Consider the following 15,009-nt stretch of genomic DNA (forward strand, 5'->3'; position numbering starts at 1 on the left):
AGTATGTACAGGATAAGACATTAACATTCCTTTCTGACATATGGTAGCTCTTGTTGAGAAATTTTTCTTCTTTTCTTTTGTACAAAGATAGTCTGTAATACAAGCATATTGATCCATGAAGCAAGTAATAATTGAATCAAAGAGAGTTTTAAAAGAAAACTCATTACACTGAATAGAAAGTCTTCATTAAAAGTCTGCATTAAAAGTTTAATCCACTTTTAAGTCATACACTGTCATACAAGCAAGCAATTGTACAAAGGTTAATAGTTCAGTTAGCCTAATTTTGAACTTGTAATGAGAACAATCACTCACACACAAACACGCACACACATGTGTACGGACACACACACACACACAATCCAGCATGATCTTAATGCCCATGGATAGTAAACACAATAAATCCTTATATCCATTATAACAATTTGGCAGGTTATCTTAGCTTTCTAAGTGCAGGTCTGTAATCAGAATCTCTCAGTTTGCAGTTTCACAGAATGAAAAACAGCATGTACCTGCACTCATTCATGCAATCCCTTCATGCTGGCTGGTGCATCGGGCATCAGGAAGGGTTCTTGTCCTTTGATGATGTTTCTGTGGCATGTCCTGTTTCATAACACAGGGTTGCTAGCCTCAAGAACAAATTAATTCACGTTTTTGGGTTTGGGGTTGGGATTGGAGTTGAGGTTCATTTGTTAGTCCTCTTCCACATTCTTATTGTTCTTCAGGTAACAGACTGGCTTTAGGTTGTGTATAAGCTGGCACGACACATCCAGTCCAATCAACTCCAGTTATCCTGTAGTGAAGGCCTAGTTGGGTTAACCATAAAAGCCAGTCTGGGTAGGTCTTTCATACCAGAAACACAAGACAGACCTGCACAGTACTTTTGAAAAGATTAAGGCCCAGAATGCTTTCAATATTTCCACTTCTTTGATCTTTCAGGTGCATGACATCATGCACTTGAACTCAGCTTTGAAATCTAAAACAAAAAACAGAGGGCAGCTGGCCATGCAAGATTTATCATGTATGGATACAGCAGGATGAAGAAGGAAGGGCAATCTACTTTGGACTGCCCCTGGAACAAAACCTATCATCATTTGCAAACTGCAAAATGAGTGTAATGCATTTACTAACGCCTGTTTTATTTATTATTAACTTGTTTGTTCCCATTAGAATATCAATCAACATATTACTATGCCATCAGAGTCAAGACCATAGATACACAAATCTTGCCCTTGAATCCAAATCCGGCCCTGGTTTTCTTTTATCCCAGGGAATTATTGCTACTGATTGGCCACTGTCTTCACACCTGACTCCCAGGTAAAAGAAGGGTGGAAAACCAGCAGTTCTTGCCCCTCAAGGATTGTGATTTTAGTAACAGAGTCTAGAGATTAACTCACAAGCTGCTTTGAACCATGAATAGGTAAATACTGTTAGTATTTATACTAAGGGTATTTTGTAGAAGGGAAGGTGCTCTTAGTTGTTATGGGTTATGTTCTATTATTCTGGGAAGAAAGTATACAGTATCCTACAATCCACAATTGGCATCTCAGACACATTTAGCCATATTTCTTTAGATCTTGGAAATGCATCTGATTTTGCACCAGCATTAATGCTCTTGAGCTAGACAGACTAGAACACAGCAGGAAGTGCTAGTCTTACATACATAACTTACAGGCTATAATTCATCTTAATAATTCCTTGTGTGTAAGCTGTAAAAAAAAAAAAGGATAGCACACAGTGAATGTGTTTCACCAGTTCCCATTTTGAGATTTGCATTTTATACAACTGTTACATTTGTTTGTATGAATCCGAATCTTGAAATTGAAAGCAAACACGTTGCTACACAAGAGAAAGGACAGCGATTGAGCATTCAATCCTGTTGTGATGCATTTAATTTTTAAATTAGACAATAACAAAGTTAGGGAAGGATTGTTCCTCTTCTCCTCAAGAGAACTATTTATTAATTTCAGAGACAGTCAAGCTTAGTTTTCTGAGAAGGCCTTCCTTGTCACATGGACCATTCACACTGTCCTTCTAATTATTTAATGTGAAGGGGTGAGCAAATCAAAAGCATAGACATTGATAGGTTAACTGTGAAAGACATAAGCACAGAATTGAATGCACTTGTACACTTTAATCAGCCTAAATTCACACATTTATGCCATTTGTGGATGCCCTCAATTCAAATCACTCACACTGGCATGTAAAGCTGTGAACTGTGCTGCCCCTTTCTATATCTTCAGACAATGATAACACAATATACTCTAACCAGGTCTCTCCATTCAGACTCCTCTTTTGCCAGCTGGCTGTCCGATTTCTCCCATTACCAGGTAGCCACTCCTCACAGCCATAGCCTTTCTCTGCCCTTATCGCCCAATGGTGGAATGACTTACCCCAGTCTGTCAAGAAGACAGATTCCCCAGGCCTTTTCTCACAAATGTCTAAAAACACTTATTTTCAGACCACATCTCTATCTCCATTCAATAATAAAAACCTAACCTTTCTCTGCCTCTGTCTCGCAGGTCTTGAGGCATGCACCTTGACAGTGGCACTTTGGTGGCATTTCACATTGCCTATCTCTAGCTCTAGTGGTGTTTGCTGGTCATGGTAAATACACTTCTGCACATTATTTGTGCATTTACTGAATATTTAAATTGAAAGCTGTATAAATGTTCTCAAATAACTTTTTATGCTTTTTATTTAAATGGATCTTCATTAGGTAGTGAATCTTTGCCAGAAATTATATATATATATATATATATATATATATATATATATATAGTCCTCCATAATGTTTGGGACAATGACATATTTTTTCTTGATATGGCTCCATTCTGTACAATTTGTAATCTAACAATTAACATGTTACACTGCATGACCTAAGCTTTTATTAAAGGCTATTTTCATACATCTTGGGCTCACCATGTAGAAATTACAGCACTTTTTATACATAGTCCCCATTTCAGGCCACCATAATGTTTGGGACAAATGGTTTCATGTGTTTCAGATTAGTTGGGTGTGTTCAATTGCTTTGTTAGGGCAGTTATAAGAGAGCTTTCAGTAGCTAGCCTGGATTCCAGGCTTCTGATTGCCTTTGGCATCTGTTATTTCCGTTTGTCAACATGAGGACCAGGGATGTGCCAGTGAAAGACAAGGAAGCCGTTATGAGGCTGAGAAATAAGACAAAAAGTCATAGACATAAGCCAAACCTTAGGCTTACCAAAACCAACTGTATAGAATAATTAAGAAGAAAGAGAGCATTGGTGAGCTCAGTAATTGCAAAGGGCCTGGTAGGCTGAGAAAAACCTCTACGGTTGATGATCGAAGAATTCTATAATGGAGAAAAACCTCCAAACACCTGTCTGACAAATCAAAAATACTCCTGAGGAGGCAGACGTGTGACTACTGTCTGCGGAAGACTTCACGACCAGAACTATACAGGCTACACTGCAAGTTACAAACCAATGGTAAGCCGCAAAAACAGGATATCCAGGTTACAGTTTGCTCAGACGTACAGTACTTAAAAGAGCCATCAGACTTATGGAAAAGGGTCTTGTGGACAAATGAGACCAAGATTCACTTTTATGAGAGTGGTGGCAAGAGAAAAGTGTGAAGGGCAAAAGGAACCGCCCAAAATCAAAAGCATACTACCTCATCAATGAAACATGGTTGTGTGGGAGTTATGGTTTGGGCATGTATGGCTGCCATGTATCACTTGTCTTTATTGATGATGTAACTGCTGATAGCAGCAGCAGAATGAATTCTGAAGAGTACCGAAACATCTTATCTGCTTAGGTTCAAGCAAATGGCTCCAAACTCATTGAACAGCGCTTCATCCTACAGAAACACAGTGATCCCAAACACACTACTGAAGCAACAAAGAATTTTTTTCTAATTCTTGACAGTCACCTCATCTGAAACCAACTGAACATGCGTTTTATATGGTGAAGAGAAAACTTAAGGTAACAAGCCTCCGAAACAAGCATATGTCCCCAGCATTATGGTTCCCTGAAATGGGGTCTGTATAAAATGTCCAAAACATTATGGAAGGCGCTGTATATATGTAGCCAATTTCTCTTTTTTCTAAAAGCTTAAACACTATCTGGCTTAATCAGATCATGCAACACTAGCCATCAATCGCTGAAAGTGAAAAAAAGACTAACAAGGTGAATGTTGGCCCAGCTAAAATGATGTGGTCGCAATGTCGCAAAAAAAAAAAAAAAAAAAAACTGGGCATCAAACTCCTTTACAGCACAGATGACTTACACTGGTCTTAGAAGTGTTGGTGGCTCTTTGGACTTGAACGTAATTAGAATTAATACTGATAAAGAAACAGCTACTTTATTTTTGGAATGTGTACCCTAATTATTATACTATATAGGAACAGATATGCACCATGATGACACCAGACCAGACAAATTCGGCTAAAATATATCCCCTTTACTGAACGTTAATCAAACTGTTCCCTTACATTGGTGTTCTAATTTACATACTTTCATCACACATGAATCATGCGTTAGTTATCAAGCGTTAATTTTCCATGCATCCTGTCATTAAAACCTTTTCTTGAATCTTGATCCTCGCCCGTGGTTAGATTGTGACTGTGAACCTGTGGCATTAAAGGTTTTTTCTTTTGATATTTCTGTAACTAAAGAAAGAGAGCTACCCATATATGCTATAGACTGCTAGTTCAATCCGGCAAGACGCATCTCCTCAAATGATGACACGATTTTGACATTTAAAAAAATAATAATAAAAACGGGGGAACATATCACAGCAAACCCCAAACACACACAGAAAAATATTGATCAAATGTTTAAAGATACGCCGCGGACGAACAGTTATCTTGGCTATTCGTATAATCCCTCCGCCTCTATTCTTTGCTGTGCAGGGAATGTCAACCGCACAACGACTGCGCGGAGTGATCCAATGGGGACTACACCCAGGCACTGCCCGATTGCTTTGGATTTCTTTTGCTGCCAGGCTAAGATTAAACCGGGGACCTGACAGCGCGTGGAGTCGTGAGTGCAGTGGAGAGACGTACTACTAACCTAAATACGTCTGAATCAACACCGAGAGTATAATTTAAGAACATTTACCACAGATTTTTATAGGAAATTCGTTTATTTTAACAAAGACGCAAATATGTCCTGGCAAGGCTACGTGGATAACCTGATGGCCGATGGCAGCTGCCAGGACTCCGCCATTATTGGGTACACGGACGCCAAATACGTCTGGGCAGCACATTCCGGTGGTACTTTTAATAATATAACGGTAAGAATTTACCCCAAAGAATGACCTAGCATGGTGCATAACGTTAATGGGATTTTATACCAGGGGCTGTCAATTGTAATCAAAGAGGAGGCCTCGCCGAACAGGGGGTGCCCAGTCTAGGGAATATTGGGAAACGCAAATCTAGTATAATTGCTCATTTTGCTACAGACGAGCAAACTTCGCTGTATTGTCTCTTGTGTTGGAATACTAGCTATCTAATCGAATAGACTAACGTTTAGTATTTCGTGTTAACGGGAGCCCGTTATTTGTGTGACTAGCTAGATAGCTTCCTGAAGCCTGAGGCCGCCACATGGAAAACGCCGCTTGCAGGCAAACCTAGCTGTCCAGCCGAGCACATAGCCTAACCACTGAATTACCGTGTTAACTTAACTAGCAGCTTTTCTGCCTTTCCCTTTTTTAATAATTAGTTTTAGTTGTGTGAGGAGGAACACCTGCTGGATTTTTTTTTGCAATTTTCAAACGTTATGCTTCTGAATGGCTTGTTAAGCGAATGTATCGCAATGGGAATGGGCGGAATAAGGAAAAGTTGGCTGGCTGGTCAGCGAAACTCTTGTGAGTTTATATTGGACATAATTGCTAGCGACATGAAGCTAGTCAAGTTGATTCAACAATAGCTAGCTACCCAACAGTTACTGGTGTTGTTAGTTGGCTTGCTATGTAGCTAATAACCGACACTGCGGTCCAGGGGTCGATGCCGCTAATAATGGCTAGCTGACTTTGGTGTTATAAGAAAGCTGTATGAGAAACAAAATCAATCAGGCCGACAATTTAGATAGGAATATCATACGATACGCAAGTTTACTAGCGTATGTATGTGGTCCAAACAACCAACTTTCAGTCTCGGGTGTTCATAAGTGGAATCGAGAATTCCCGGTCCTCACTGCCGCCCCCTTCGTGTATCCCAAGATGGCGCCTCCCCTCGCTGGATTTATTCATCCCGCTACTTCGGCATTCTCGATTCCGCTAGCTGGCTAGATGAAGGCGTAAACGAGTTTATTGTGGTTGTCATGTAGATTTAGGCTGTATTGACAATCCAGTTCATTTCCCTCATCACGGGGAAGGCTAGGGGGCTAGTTTATCCGTAAAGTACTGAGAATCCTCCATTTTGAAAATGGACACGTTTATGGTTAATTTTGTAAGACCGTTTGCTAACGCTGACCAACACTGCTAGCCACCCAGTGAGAAGTAGCCAGTTAACCTTCCTATATGAACTAGCTTGCAAACGTTGCTGGGAACTAATAGTCTATATGCTGTCTTGTTAACACCACTACTCGGATCATTTGTCGGGTTTTTATTATGGAGTGCAGTGCTGCACGACGCTTGGGGGAAAAGACAGGCGAAATTAGCTGAGTCCTGATTCAGTTTGCCCATAATCGATATCTTATGTGCTTTTCCGGCTACGTTGGATAATTTAGATGGCTGCTGATATTTACATTTAACATTAGAGCCAATTAAATAGTACTCAAAGCGGCGCATTTCTGCGTTTTCATATACATAGCCAGTGCGTGAATTAGATTGATGCCTACCAAGCTGTATTAAGTGAAACAAAAACATTCCCAAAATGTCGATGCTCTCCTTCGCACCGTATTTCTTCCAAATGAGAAGGCTGGGCCTGCCGTGACTCTGCAGTTCTGCGTGAGGGCGACGCCTTACTTTCTCCGGTTTCTGCTAAATAAGCGAATGGACCTGGATAGTGGGCGAAGTGGTTTTATTACCAATGTAGCATGTTAGCAACTGGTTGCTTAAAGTACTGAACTGATATTCGCGGCTTGGCGATGGTAACTCAAATATAGGTAGAACCAGACACGGTGTAGTCACAGTCCCGCATGACTAGAATGCCTGTTAAAATCTTAACCTTAACGAAGAGACTGAAAGAACATGATGTCCTAAGCAAACAATTTGAGGTTATACTTAAAAATGCCCACATTAATGTTTCTAGAATATATAGGCTACTGAAATCTTCTCAAGCTTGGAAAAAAACATTAATGGCGACATAACGCATACCAGAGTTTGTGATGTAAAACCCGATATAGCTGTGTGTGGTCTGCAGGGATTTTACTTTGACTTTTTACAAGGTATCTGTTGTTTGTTTTATTGCGTAAATAATTCGTTTCTCATGAGCTTTGTTTGCCTTTTTAGCCTCAAGAAATTGACGTCATAGTTGGAAAAGATCGAGAGGGTTTCTTCACTAGCGGTCTGACCTTAGGGCAAAAGAAGTGCTCTGTGATCAGAGACAGCCTCCTAGTCGACGGTGACTGGACGATGGACATAAGGACAAAGAGTCAAGGAGGGGAACCAACATACAATGTTTCCGTAGGCAGAGCCGGCAAAGGTAAAGACAAAAAAAGTGTGTGTGTGTGTGTGTATTGCATTGCATTGCACGAAGACACCCTATAATGCAAGGAGCATTTGAGTATGGTTTTGTAACAAAGGTAAAGTGATCTGTGTGTACTTTCCAGCTTATATATATTGAACAGGTCCTGATGCTTTAAGGTTTGCACAGCTGTCCCCCAGAATATGCATGTTACAATCAACACGTAATTACCTGGCAGAAGTATTGCCTAAGTTTCCATCCATATCAAGTGTCCAGTCTTAAATTGGACTACTTGATATGACTAGTCCAATTTTTCCATATTGTGCCCCATTAACAGTCAGTCTGCTTTAGAAAATTTTAAGCAGACTATGCTAAAAGCTAATCTCACGAAATACTTGATTCCCTATGGATTTCCAGTAGCAAAAGAAAGAATTGGATACAGGAAATAGTCAGATAATAAGAACCAGACAGTGCATGAGCATTTAATCTATTGGTACTTCACAATGCAGGATGAGCAGGACTACAGAATATTTTAGTTAGCATTACAGCAGTCAGAATCTTATCCCTGTATGTAAAAATGACTGACTTCTGTCCAGCAAGCGCTTAAGATTATTTCTCACCAATTTCAAATTGACAATTGTGCCTTCAGACACAAAAACACAAAAATGTATTTTCTCCTCAAACATACGCCCACCTCCAAGAATGTGCCTACTTCCCAGGCCACATGCCTCAAGTAAGATAGAATCAACAAGGGAGCTGACACTAGGAGTGGATTTCAGCTTAAAAAATTTTCTGGAACATCTCTAGGATGAATCCTAACACATTAATCAGAAAATCGCACATGCTACTTTTGTACAATTTACCTGTAATGGCCCCTGATGTGGTCATCTTAGGTAATTGTATGTGATATACCTTTGTTTTACTACGGTGGATTGAAGGGTATGGAAGCAGTTGTATGTGCCAGGCTATTATCGGATACCTCTTTTCCTACAATGGGTTTCCTTGTTTCTATACTGTCTTGGTATGGAGAATTGCATGCATGTCTCCGTTTGCAATTAACACATACTTTGATGTGAATCAAAACTTTCAAAAAATGTCACTTTGCAGTGCATGGTATTAATTAACTTTACAGCATTTTGGGTTCTCTGAATATTTGGTTATGGTGTGCAGCATCACATATGTATTGAGGAAAGAGGTACTAACAAGCATGAATGTTTTCTGAACAGTCAATTCATTGTTTGGCTATGCAAAGTAGCAAAAGCATTCACTTTCCTGTTTAATGCAGTGCCGGTTTATCCTTTTTTGTAATATCAGACTCTTAATTCGAAGAGTTGCCGACATTGCGATTTCACGCACGTGACTCACTTTGCAGTTATGAACCCGCATAGAAGAAGGTATGCGCAGTTCTGCTGAACTTCATAGGCTGTTCTTGTCCGTAACTACACCCGGGCCCTGCTAGCCACACTTTATATTCCTTTTCTTCCTGATTCTGCTCATTGTAGTCAAGACCATACGTGGAAAGAAAAATGGGTGGATGCCCTTTGAATGACAATTGGATGGCCATGGAAAAACTTTTCCATACACATTCCATACATTGAAGCACCTTAAATGGCAAAATCTCAACCAAAACCCCCCCCTCCCCAACTCGCTTTTTGCAATAAAGGGCAATGGTATTTGTCTGAAGGGTGTCCCTGTCCTTTCATGAAATTAGGGAAATGATTGTACCACTAGATACACAGAGCAAACTAGATGAGGAAAATGACTGTGATACATTTTTTTGTCTTGTACAGTGTAATTGGAATTAGCTGAACTTTACTAACATTTGTAATGCAACAGTTTAAGTGTTACTACTGTTGCAATCTTGGCTGTTAACCAGAACAGAATAATGTCACTTTCCACAATTTTGATTTGTTGGCTATATCCAGTTAGCATTATTGGCAAAATTGTCAGCAAAAGCTGCATATGAAATTGTATCTTCAAGGTCTGTCAAGTTTGGCTATGCATTTTATATTGCTTAAACTGAGTACAAATATAGTTCCCTACAGGCACATTTTCATAGCCACATTTGACATATGGACAGCAAGATGTGGAAGAATCGCTTTTTTTAGTCACATTTGTTACTGTGGCGTGACTCCCAGCGATGCTGCTTTCCATATTTCTTTTGAAAAACAAATTGAGCAGGAAGTCCCCCCCCCCCCCCCCCCCCCCCCCCCCGCACCTAGACAAGGTTACAGTAGTAACTTGTCCCTGAAGTTTGCCAGAGGGCAGAGGAAGTGGTTTGAAATGCAGCCAAGGTGAATGCTCTGACTTTTCACTATGGGAATTTCCCTTTCTGCTGTACTCTACCACTACATTCCAAGCTCAGACATGGCTCGTGCAATGAATAGGGGCCACAACATGATTTCCCTCACGTCCACTCAGACGTTTCCAAACTGTCTGTCTGCTTGAAAGCGCCAGAGTTATGGGCAATACAAACAAGAGGCGCTTTCTGAACATGAAAATGAATGCTTTAAATGCTAGGGCTGTCACTTCTTCCAAAAAGTTCAAATAAATTCCATATGTGAAATTAGTTAATTTCAAACTTTCTACCATGAAAATTTCAATAAAATGTTGCCAAATGTATAATTATTACAGCCCATCTTTAACTTCCCAATAAACCTATAGCAGAGTAATTTAAATGTGCTATGCTGTAACTAAGGAATAATGACAACAGTATCTTGAAGTTGTATTAAACAAAATAAACCAAAATAAAGCCAGTGATGCCATTCACAGCAATAAAATGACTATAGGTCTCCGCACAAGTCCATTGTCACAACAATGGCATCTGCTTACTTAAACAAAACTGAGATGACTAATCTCCTTTGGAGAGGAAAACGTTTCAGCCTTTGGAGCGTTAGTAGGGCAGTTGCTGGCCACATACGTTGCAGGCAACTTTCTCCTTGGTTAATATTTTGTCTCCAATGGCATAGAGCCCATAATATTCCCAAATGGCACTCCTGAGGTGCAGTGTAGTTTTAATTCTTAATGGCTCCTCCATTTAGAATGTATAGCTTGCAGGCTATGCGGTTAGCATGACCCACACATGAACTTTATTTTTAGGCTACCTAATGGTATACCCTCTAGACAAAACAATAACATGGCTTGTTTATCAGTCTATTTGATATTGAGCGCTACCATGAGCGTAACACTGATGATTACAAAGAGCAACTGTGCTCCTTATTTCGTCTAGGCAATGGGATTACAATTTCCAACCTTCAAATATTATAAATAAAAAATTTTCTGAGGGAGTCTAACAGATTTGATTATCAAACAAAAAAGTGACAGCCCTATTAAATACTGACCTTGAGGTAGCATGGGTGAACCTGCACCTTCCTTTGAACTAAACTGTCTTGCCATTCCTGAATTTCTGACTTCTTGTTGCTGTCACTTTGTCCTTTGACACTTGTTTCCCTCTTAAACTCTGTCACGTGTGGTCTAAACTTCCTTTTCTATCTCTTTTCTTTCAGTCTTGGTTCTTGTAATGGGAAAAGAAGGGGTCCACGGAGGCGGCTTGAATAAGAAGGCATACTCAATGGCAAAATACTTAAGGGATTCAGGGTTCTAGATTAGTTCAGCCTTGTGAAGTAGATGCATTTGAGGGAAAAAAACAAACCAACAAAAAAAAAAACACAAAACTTAAGAAAAAAGGGAAAAAAGCAAATAAAGGAAAAAAAGAATATTGCTGTTAAGATTTCCCCATCATGTCATTAACGTCTCGGAAACATTAATAGCAATGAAGGGTAACTGGGGGGTAAGATCTATGTCACCTTTTGTCTCCCTATGTTTATTGGGGAAAGACTCAAAGTTTTTTCTTTTCTGTTCATTTGTTTGTTTTGTTCTGTTTCCTTGTGTACTCCAGTATTGGTTATAGTCATGGGAAAGGAAGGTGTCCATGGAGGGCAGCTCAACAAGAAAGCTTTTACCATGGCTGAATACCTGAGGAAGACTGGGTATTAAGCATCCTCCTCCCTCATCCACCCGGAAGCCCATTCTCATCACCATCACGTTATCGTTGACACTGCTACTCCATGTAGTCGGTAGATGCTTTTACTTTTCTTTCCCAGTTATGCCCCCCCCCCCCCTATTTTTTGCCACTCCCTTTCCCCCCACTTCCCTCCTCCATTTGTTTATATGCATTAACTCACTGTGTACCCAATTCTCTTTTCTCCCTCTGCTGTCGCACCATAGGAAAATAAGCATGTTATTAATGTGACGTTGCAAAAAAATTGTATTTTAGAGTTAAAAAAAAAAAAAAAAAAAAGTACAAAAAATGATTAAAGACAAAAAAATTGGGTTGATTACAGATCTGGGCACTTGGTATAAACACAGCACTGGAAACCTAAATTACGCGAAGGAAACCTAAATTAGCTTAACGGCTGACATTGGATGCAAAGGGTGCCGGTAGTGATAATGTTGGATTGGTCGATGCCTTTAGAGCGCTTTGAGCAGTTAACCAAGCTCATATTTGTCTTCCTTTTCTATAGCATGACTAGGAGGGAATTTGCATGCATATCTTTTTATCTTAATAATGAACTTTATCCCTTTGACTACCCCTCCCTAACCTCTTAAACAAAAAAAAAAAAAAAAACCTCATTCTCAACTCTGGCCAAAATCCTTTCCTTTTTTTTTTTTTTTTACACCTCACTGTACCTTGTAAGGCAACTTGCCACCATCACATCACTTTACCATTTTACAAGGACACCAGCTTTCCTCCTGGACAAATCACTGTACCTCTTTCCCCCACAAACTATTGCAACTTCTTTATTAATAACCTGCATTGGATGCTTTTGCTGTTGTGTTTGGGTGTGGTCTTACAAGTCGTGGTGTGGTGTTGGATTATTTAGATCGTAATAGCAAATCGGCATCGTTGCGATGCAGGGGATGTTCTCCCACAATCTCTTCATCACATCCCTGACTATATAATCTCCATGGACATTCCACCTTAACAATAGCTCAGGCACTTGAACCTTTATTTGCCAGCTCCTGTAATATATATTCTTTTTTATTTTTTAAAAAAGGCTGCCATTTTGGACAGTAGATATCCCAGCATAACCATCTGGAGTGTTGTCCAGTTTGAATTGTCTTTTTTTTTTTTTTTTTTTTTTTTTTTTAATAGGAAAAATTTTAGTTGCAGCTTGGGGTATTTGCAGACTTTCTGTGAATCATTGTAAAGGGCGACTGGTCACTTCATCTGTTTGCCAACTGTATCGTTAACTTTTAATACTCTAATGAGATGACACTATAGAGATTTCACAGCTGAATTTGGTCAAAACAGATGGAACGCCATTCGTCCTCATTCGTCAGCTATCTTTGCAGAAATGTCGTCTTCGGAGTACGGCAATTGACTCTGTAAACCCCCCCCGCTGTGGAGGGAAGAAAAAAAAAACCATACTGTGGAATAAATTGCCTTGTGCTCCAGTCATCAAATAAGATGTGGTATCAGAAGTTGTCTGTGAAAGCACGGTACTTAATGTAATGTCCAATTAAAAAAAAACGTGGAAAGTAACCAAAAAAAAAAGAAAAAAGAAAAAGAAAAAAAAATTGTGCACACTTTTCATGGGAGATGGTATTGGTTGGAATAAGACCACTTTTGGTTGTCTTGTGGAATCTTTCTACAATGTGTATCCTGTGCCATAATGTAGAGCTATGATCTGTTGCAGTTGTGAGATGGATTTTACCCGCTGCCCTGCGAGGAGTCACTGGAATGGCACTTCCTACGGATATTCTAGCGCAAGCTCAACGTGTTCAGGCCTTGTGGAATATGTACAGATTAAAACAACCCTTTGTCGCTGATTTATGTTCATTTCTTTTCCCTACACCTTTTCTTACATCTTGGAATACAGTCTAACTCATCTGATTTAATATGCATTAAAATGAAGAAAAAAAAAAATGCCATAAATTGATAAACCACCTTGTTTACAGACAGATCAAATAAATTTATTCCAACCAGATAAACTGCAGGTGTCGTCTTGCTTTCAACTCCTGAATGTGATCATTTTGAGAACTGATCCAGATACATGAACTTTGTTTTAAAATGTGGAAAGTTGCTATGTTTGTGGAGTTAAAGGGGGAAGTACTTTTCATTGACTCAAATTGTGATTATACCCTACAACAGGGGTGGCCAACTCCGGTCCTGGGGAGCCGCAGGGTCTGCGGGTTTTTGTTTTGACCTTAAATACAACAACCACTTACACAAAATAAACCAGGTGAGATGAGTTAACTATGTAATCAACTGCTTTAATTGATCAATTAAGTGCCGAGTAAAAACAAAAGCCAGCAGACCCTGCGGCTCTCCAGGACCTGGGTTGGCCACCCCTGCCCTACAAGGTTATCCGGTAATATAAATATGTAACAATGAAGTTGACAAAGCAGTTTGCCATTCTGACTGCTAAACCAGTTTGTATAGTTAATAGCATTTGAGTGGGTAGATGGATCCATGTTCTGTAAGCCTTTGATAAGAGCCTTAGTTAAGCAATGGTACTGCTCCATAGATCAGTATCAATAACCGTAATGGTTCTGCACAGAGGCAAGTACACAAAAAGATCCAAAACATTAGCCTATGAAGGGAATTCTGCCATTTTAATAGGTTCTAGTTTTCTCTGCACCGGAATGCAATGTTCGCAACATTGTCCAGTGAACCCATACAGTATCCTAATATACTGATAAGAAAATAGTTTAACTTGGGGGCGGAGATCATATTTTTAATGAGAATTTTCCCTAATTTCCCCTTAGTGTTAATTTTGAGTTTACTTCCGTTTTATTCACACCATCCATAGGTATATTTTCTCCTTTTTTGAAATGTGACACTGCCTTTCTACGTGCAACCCAGTTGTATCATAAAAATCCCCCCTGTAGTGTCACTACATTGCAGCTGTCCCCATTATTTACCTTTTTAACTAAAAGGCACTGCCCTATGGTACTGTTTATACTGTTAACAGTTGCGTATTATGTTGTGGCGATTGTGTACTGGAGACGTGCAGTTGCGCAGGTGTAGTGCAGAGGGTATGTTCCGGATGACGTGCATGCTCTTTCACAGCCTTATCTCCAGACCCGTCATGGAAAAGTAAGTCTGAACCATAAGAGAGCTTTCTGTGACTTGCACTTAAATTATAGTTTGTATCATCTTACATTTGAAAAAAAGATTAAAGGTGCAGTGGGATTTCAGGACCGGCTGGACTAGTTTGGACGTCCTGGCTCACACCACTTAGTTTACAAAATTCTGTAGGCTGTAGATTACATTGACAACAATCTGAAATTCAAAGCCTCACAATGCTGTTCTTGTACCTGTCAATCAAAATGTCCAGTCAAGGCACAAGAATCAAGTAAACAGGAGTAGTTGTAACGAAAAAAGACAATACCTTGTC

General features: G+C 39.7%; 1 protein-coding gene across 2 annotated transcripts; it reads left to right on the plus strand.

Moving 5' to 3' along the window:
• Positions 1 to 4,933: 4,933 nt before the first annotated feature.
• Positions 4,934 to 13,438, plus strand: LOC118230073 (profilin-2-like). Of its 2 annotated transcripts, none has more exons than XM_035422808.1 (3): positions 4,934 to 5,271; positions 7,432 to 7,624; positions 11,113 to 13,438. In XM_035422808.1, the coding sequence occupies exons 1-3, from the start codon at positions 5,143 to 5,145 to the stop codon at positions 11,208 to 11,210; spliced, it is 420 nt and encodes a 139-aa protein (XP_035278699.1). In that variant the 5' UTR covers positions 4,934 to 5,142; the 3' UTR covers positions 11,211 to 13,438. The 2 variants fall into 2 exon arrangements, with proteins under 2 accessions (XP_035278699.1, XP_035278700.1); XM_035422809.1 differs by having other exon boundaries at positions 11,505 to 13,438.
• The last annotated feature ends 1,571 nt before the right edge of the window (positions 13,439 to 15,009 follow it).

The sequence above is a fragment of the Anguilla anguilla genome, chromosome 6, assembly GCF_013347855.1.
Source record: "Anguilla anguilla isolate fAngAng1 chromosome 6, fAngAng1.pri, whole genome shotgun sequence".
Lineage (NCBI taxonomy): Eukaryota > Metazoa > Chordata > Actinopteri > Anguilliformes > Anguillidae > Anguilla > Anguilla anguilla.

What these genes read in the sequence shown, in the direction of transcription:
- LOC118230073 (XM_035422808.1), top strand. Translation starts at nt 5,143, where the DNA reads ATGTCCTGGCAAGGCTACGTGGATAACCTGATGGCCGATGGCAGCTGC. An exon ending in GTACTTTTAATAATATAACG is followed by an intron (nt 5,272 to 7,431) that starts GTAAGAATTTAC and finishes TTGCCTTTTTAG; the next exon opens with CCTCAAGAAATTGACGTCAT. An exon ending in CGTAGGCAGAGCCGGCAAAG is followed by an intron (nt 7,625 to 11,112) that starts GTAAAGACAAAA and finishes CTTTTCTTTCAG; the next exon opens with TCTTGGTTCTTGTAATGGGA.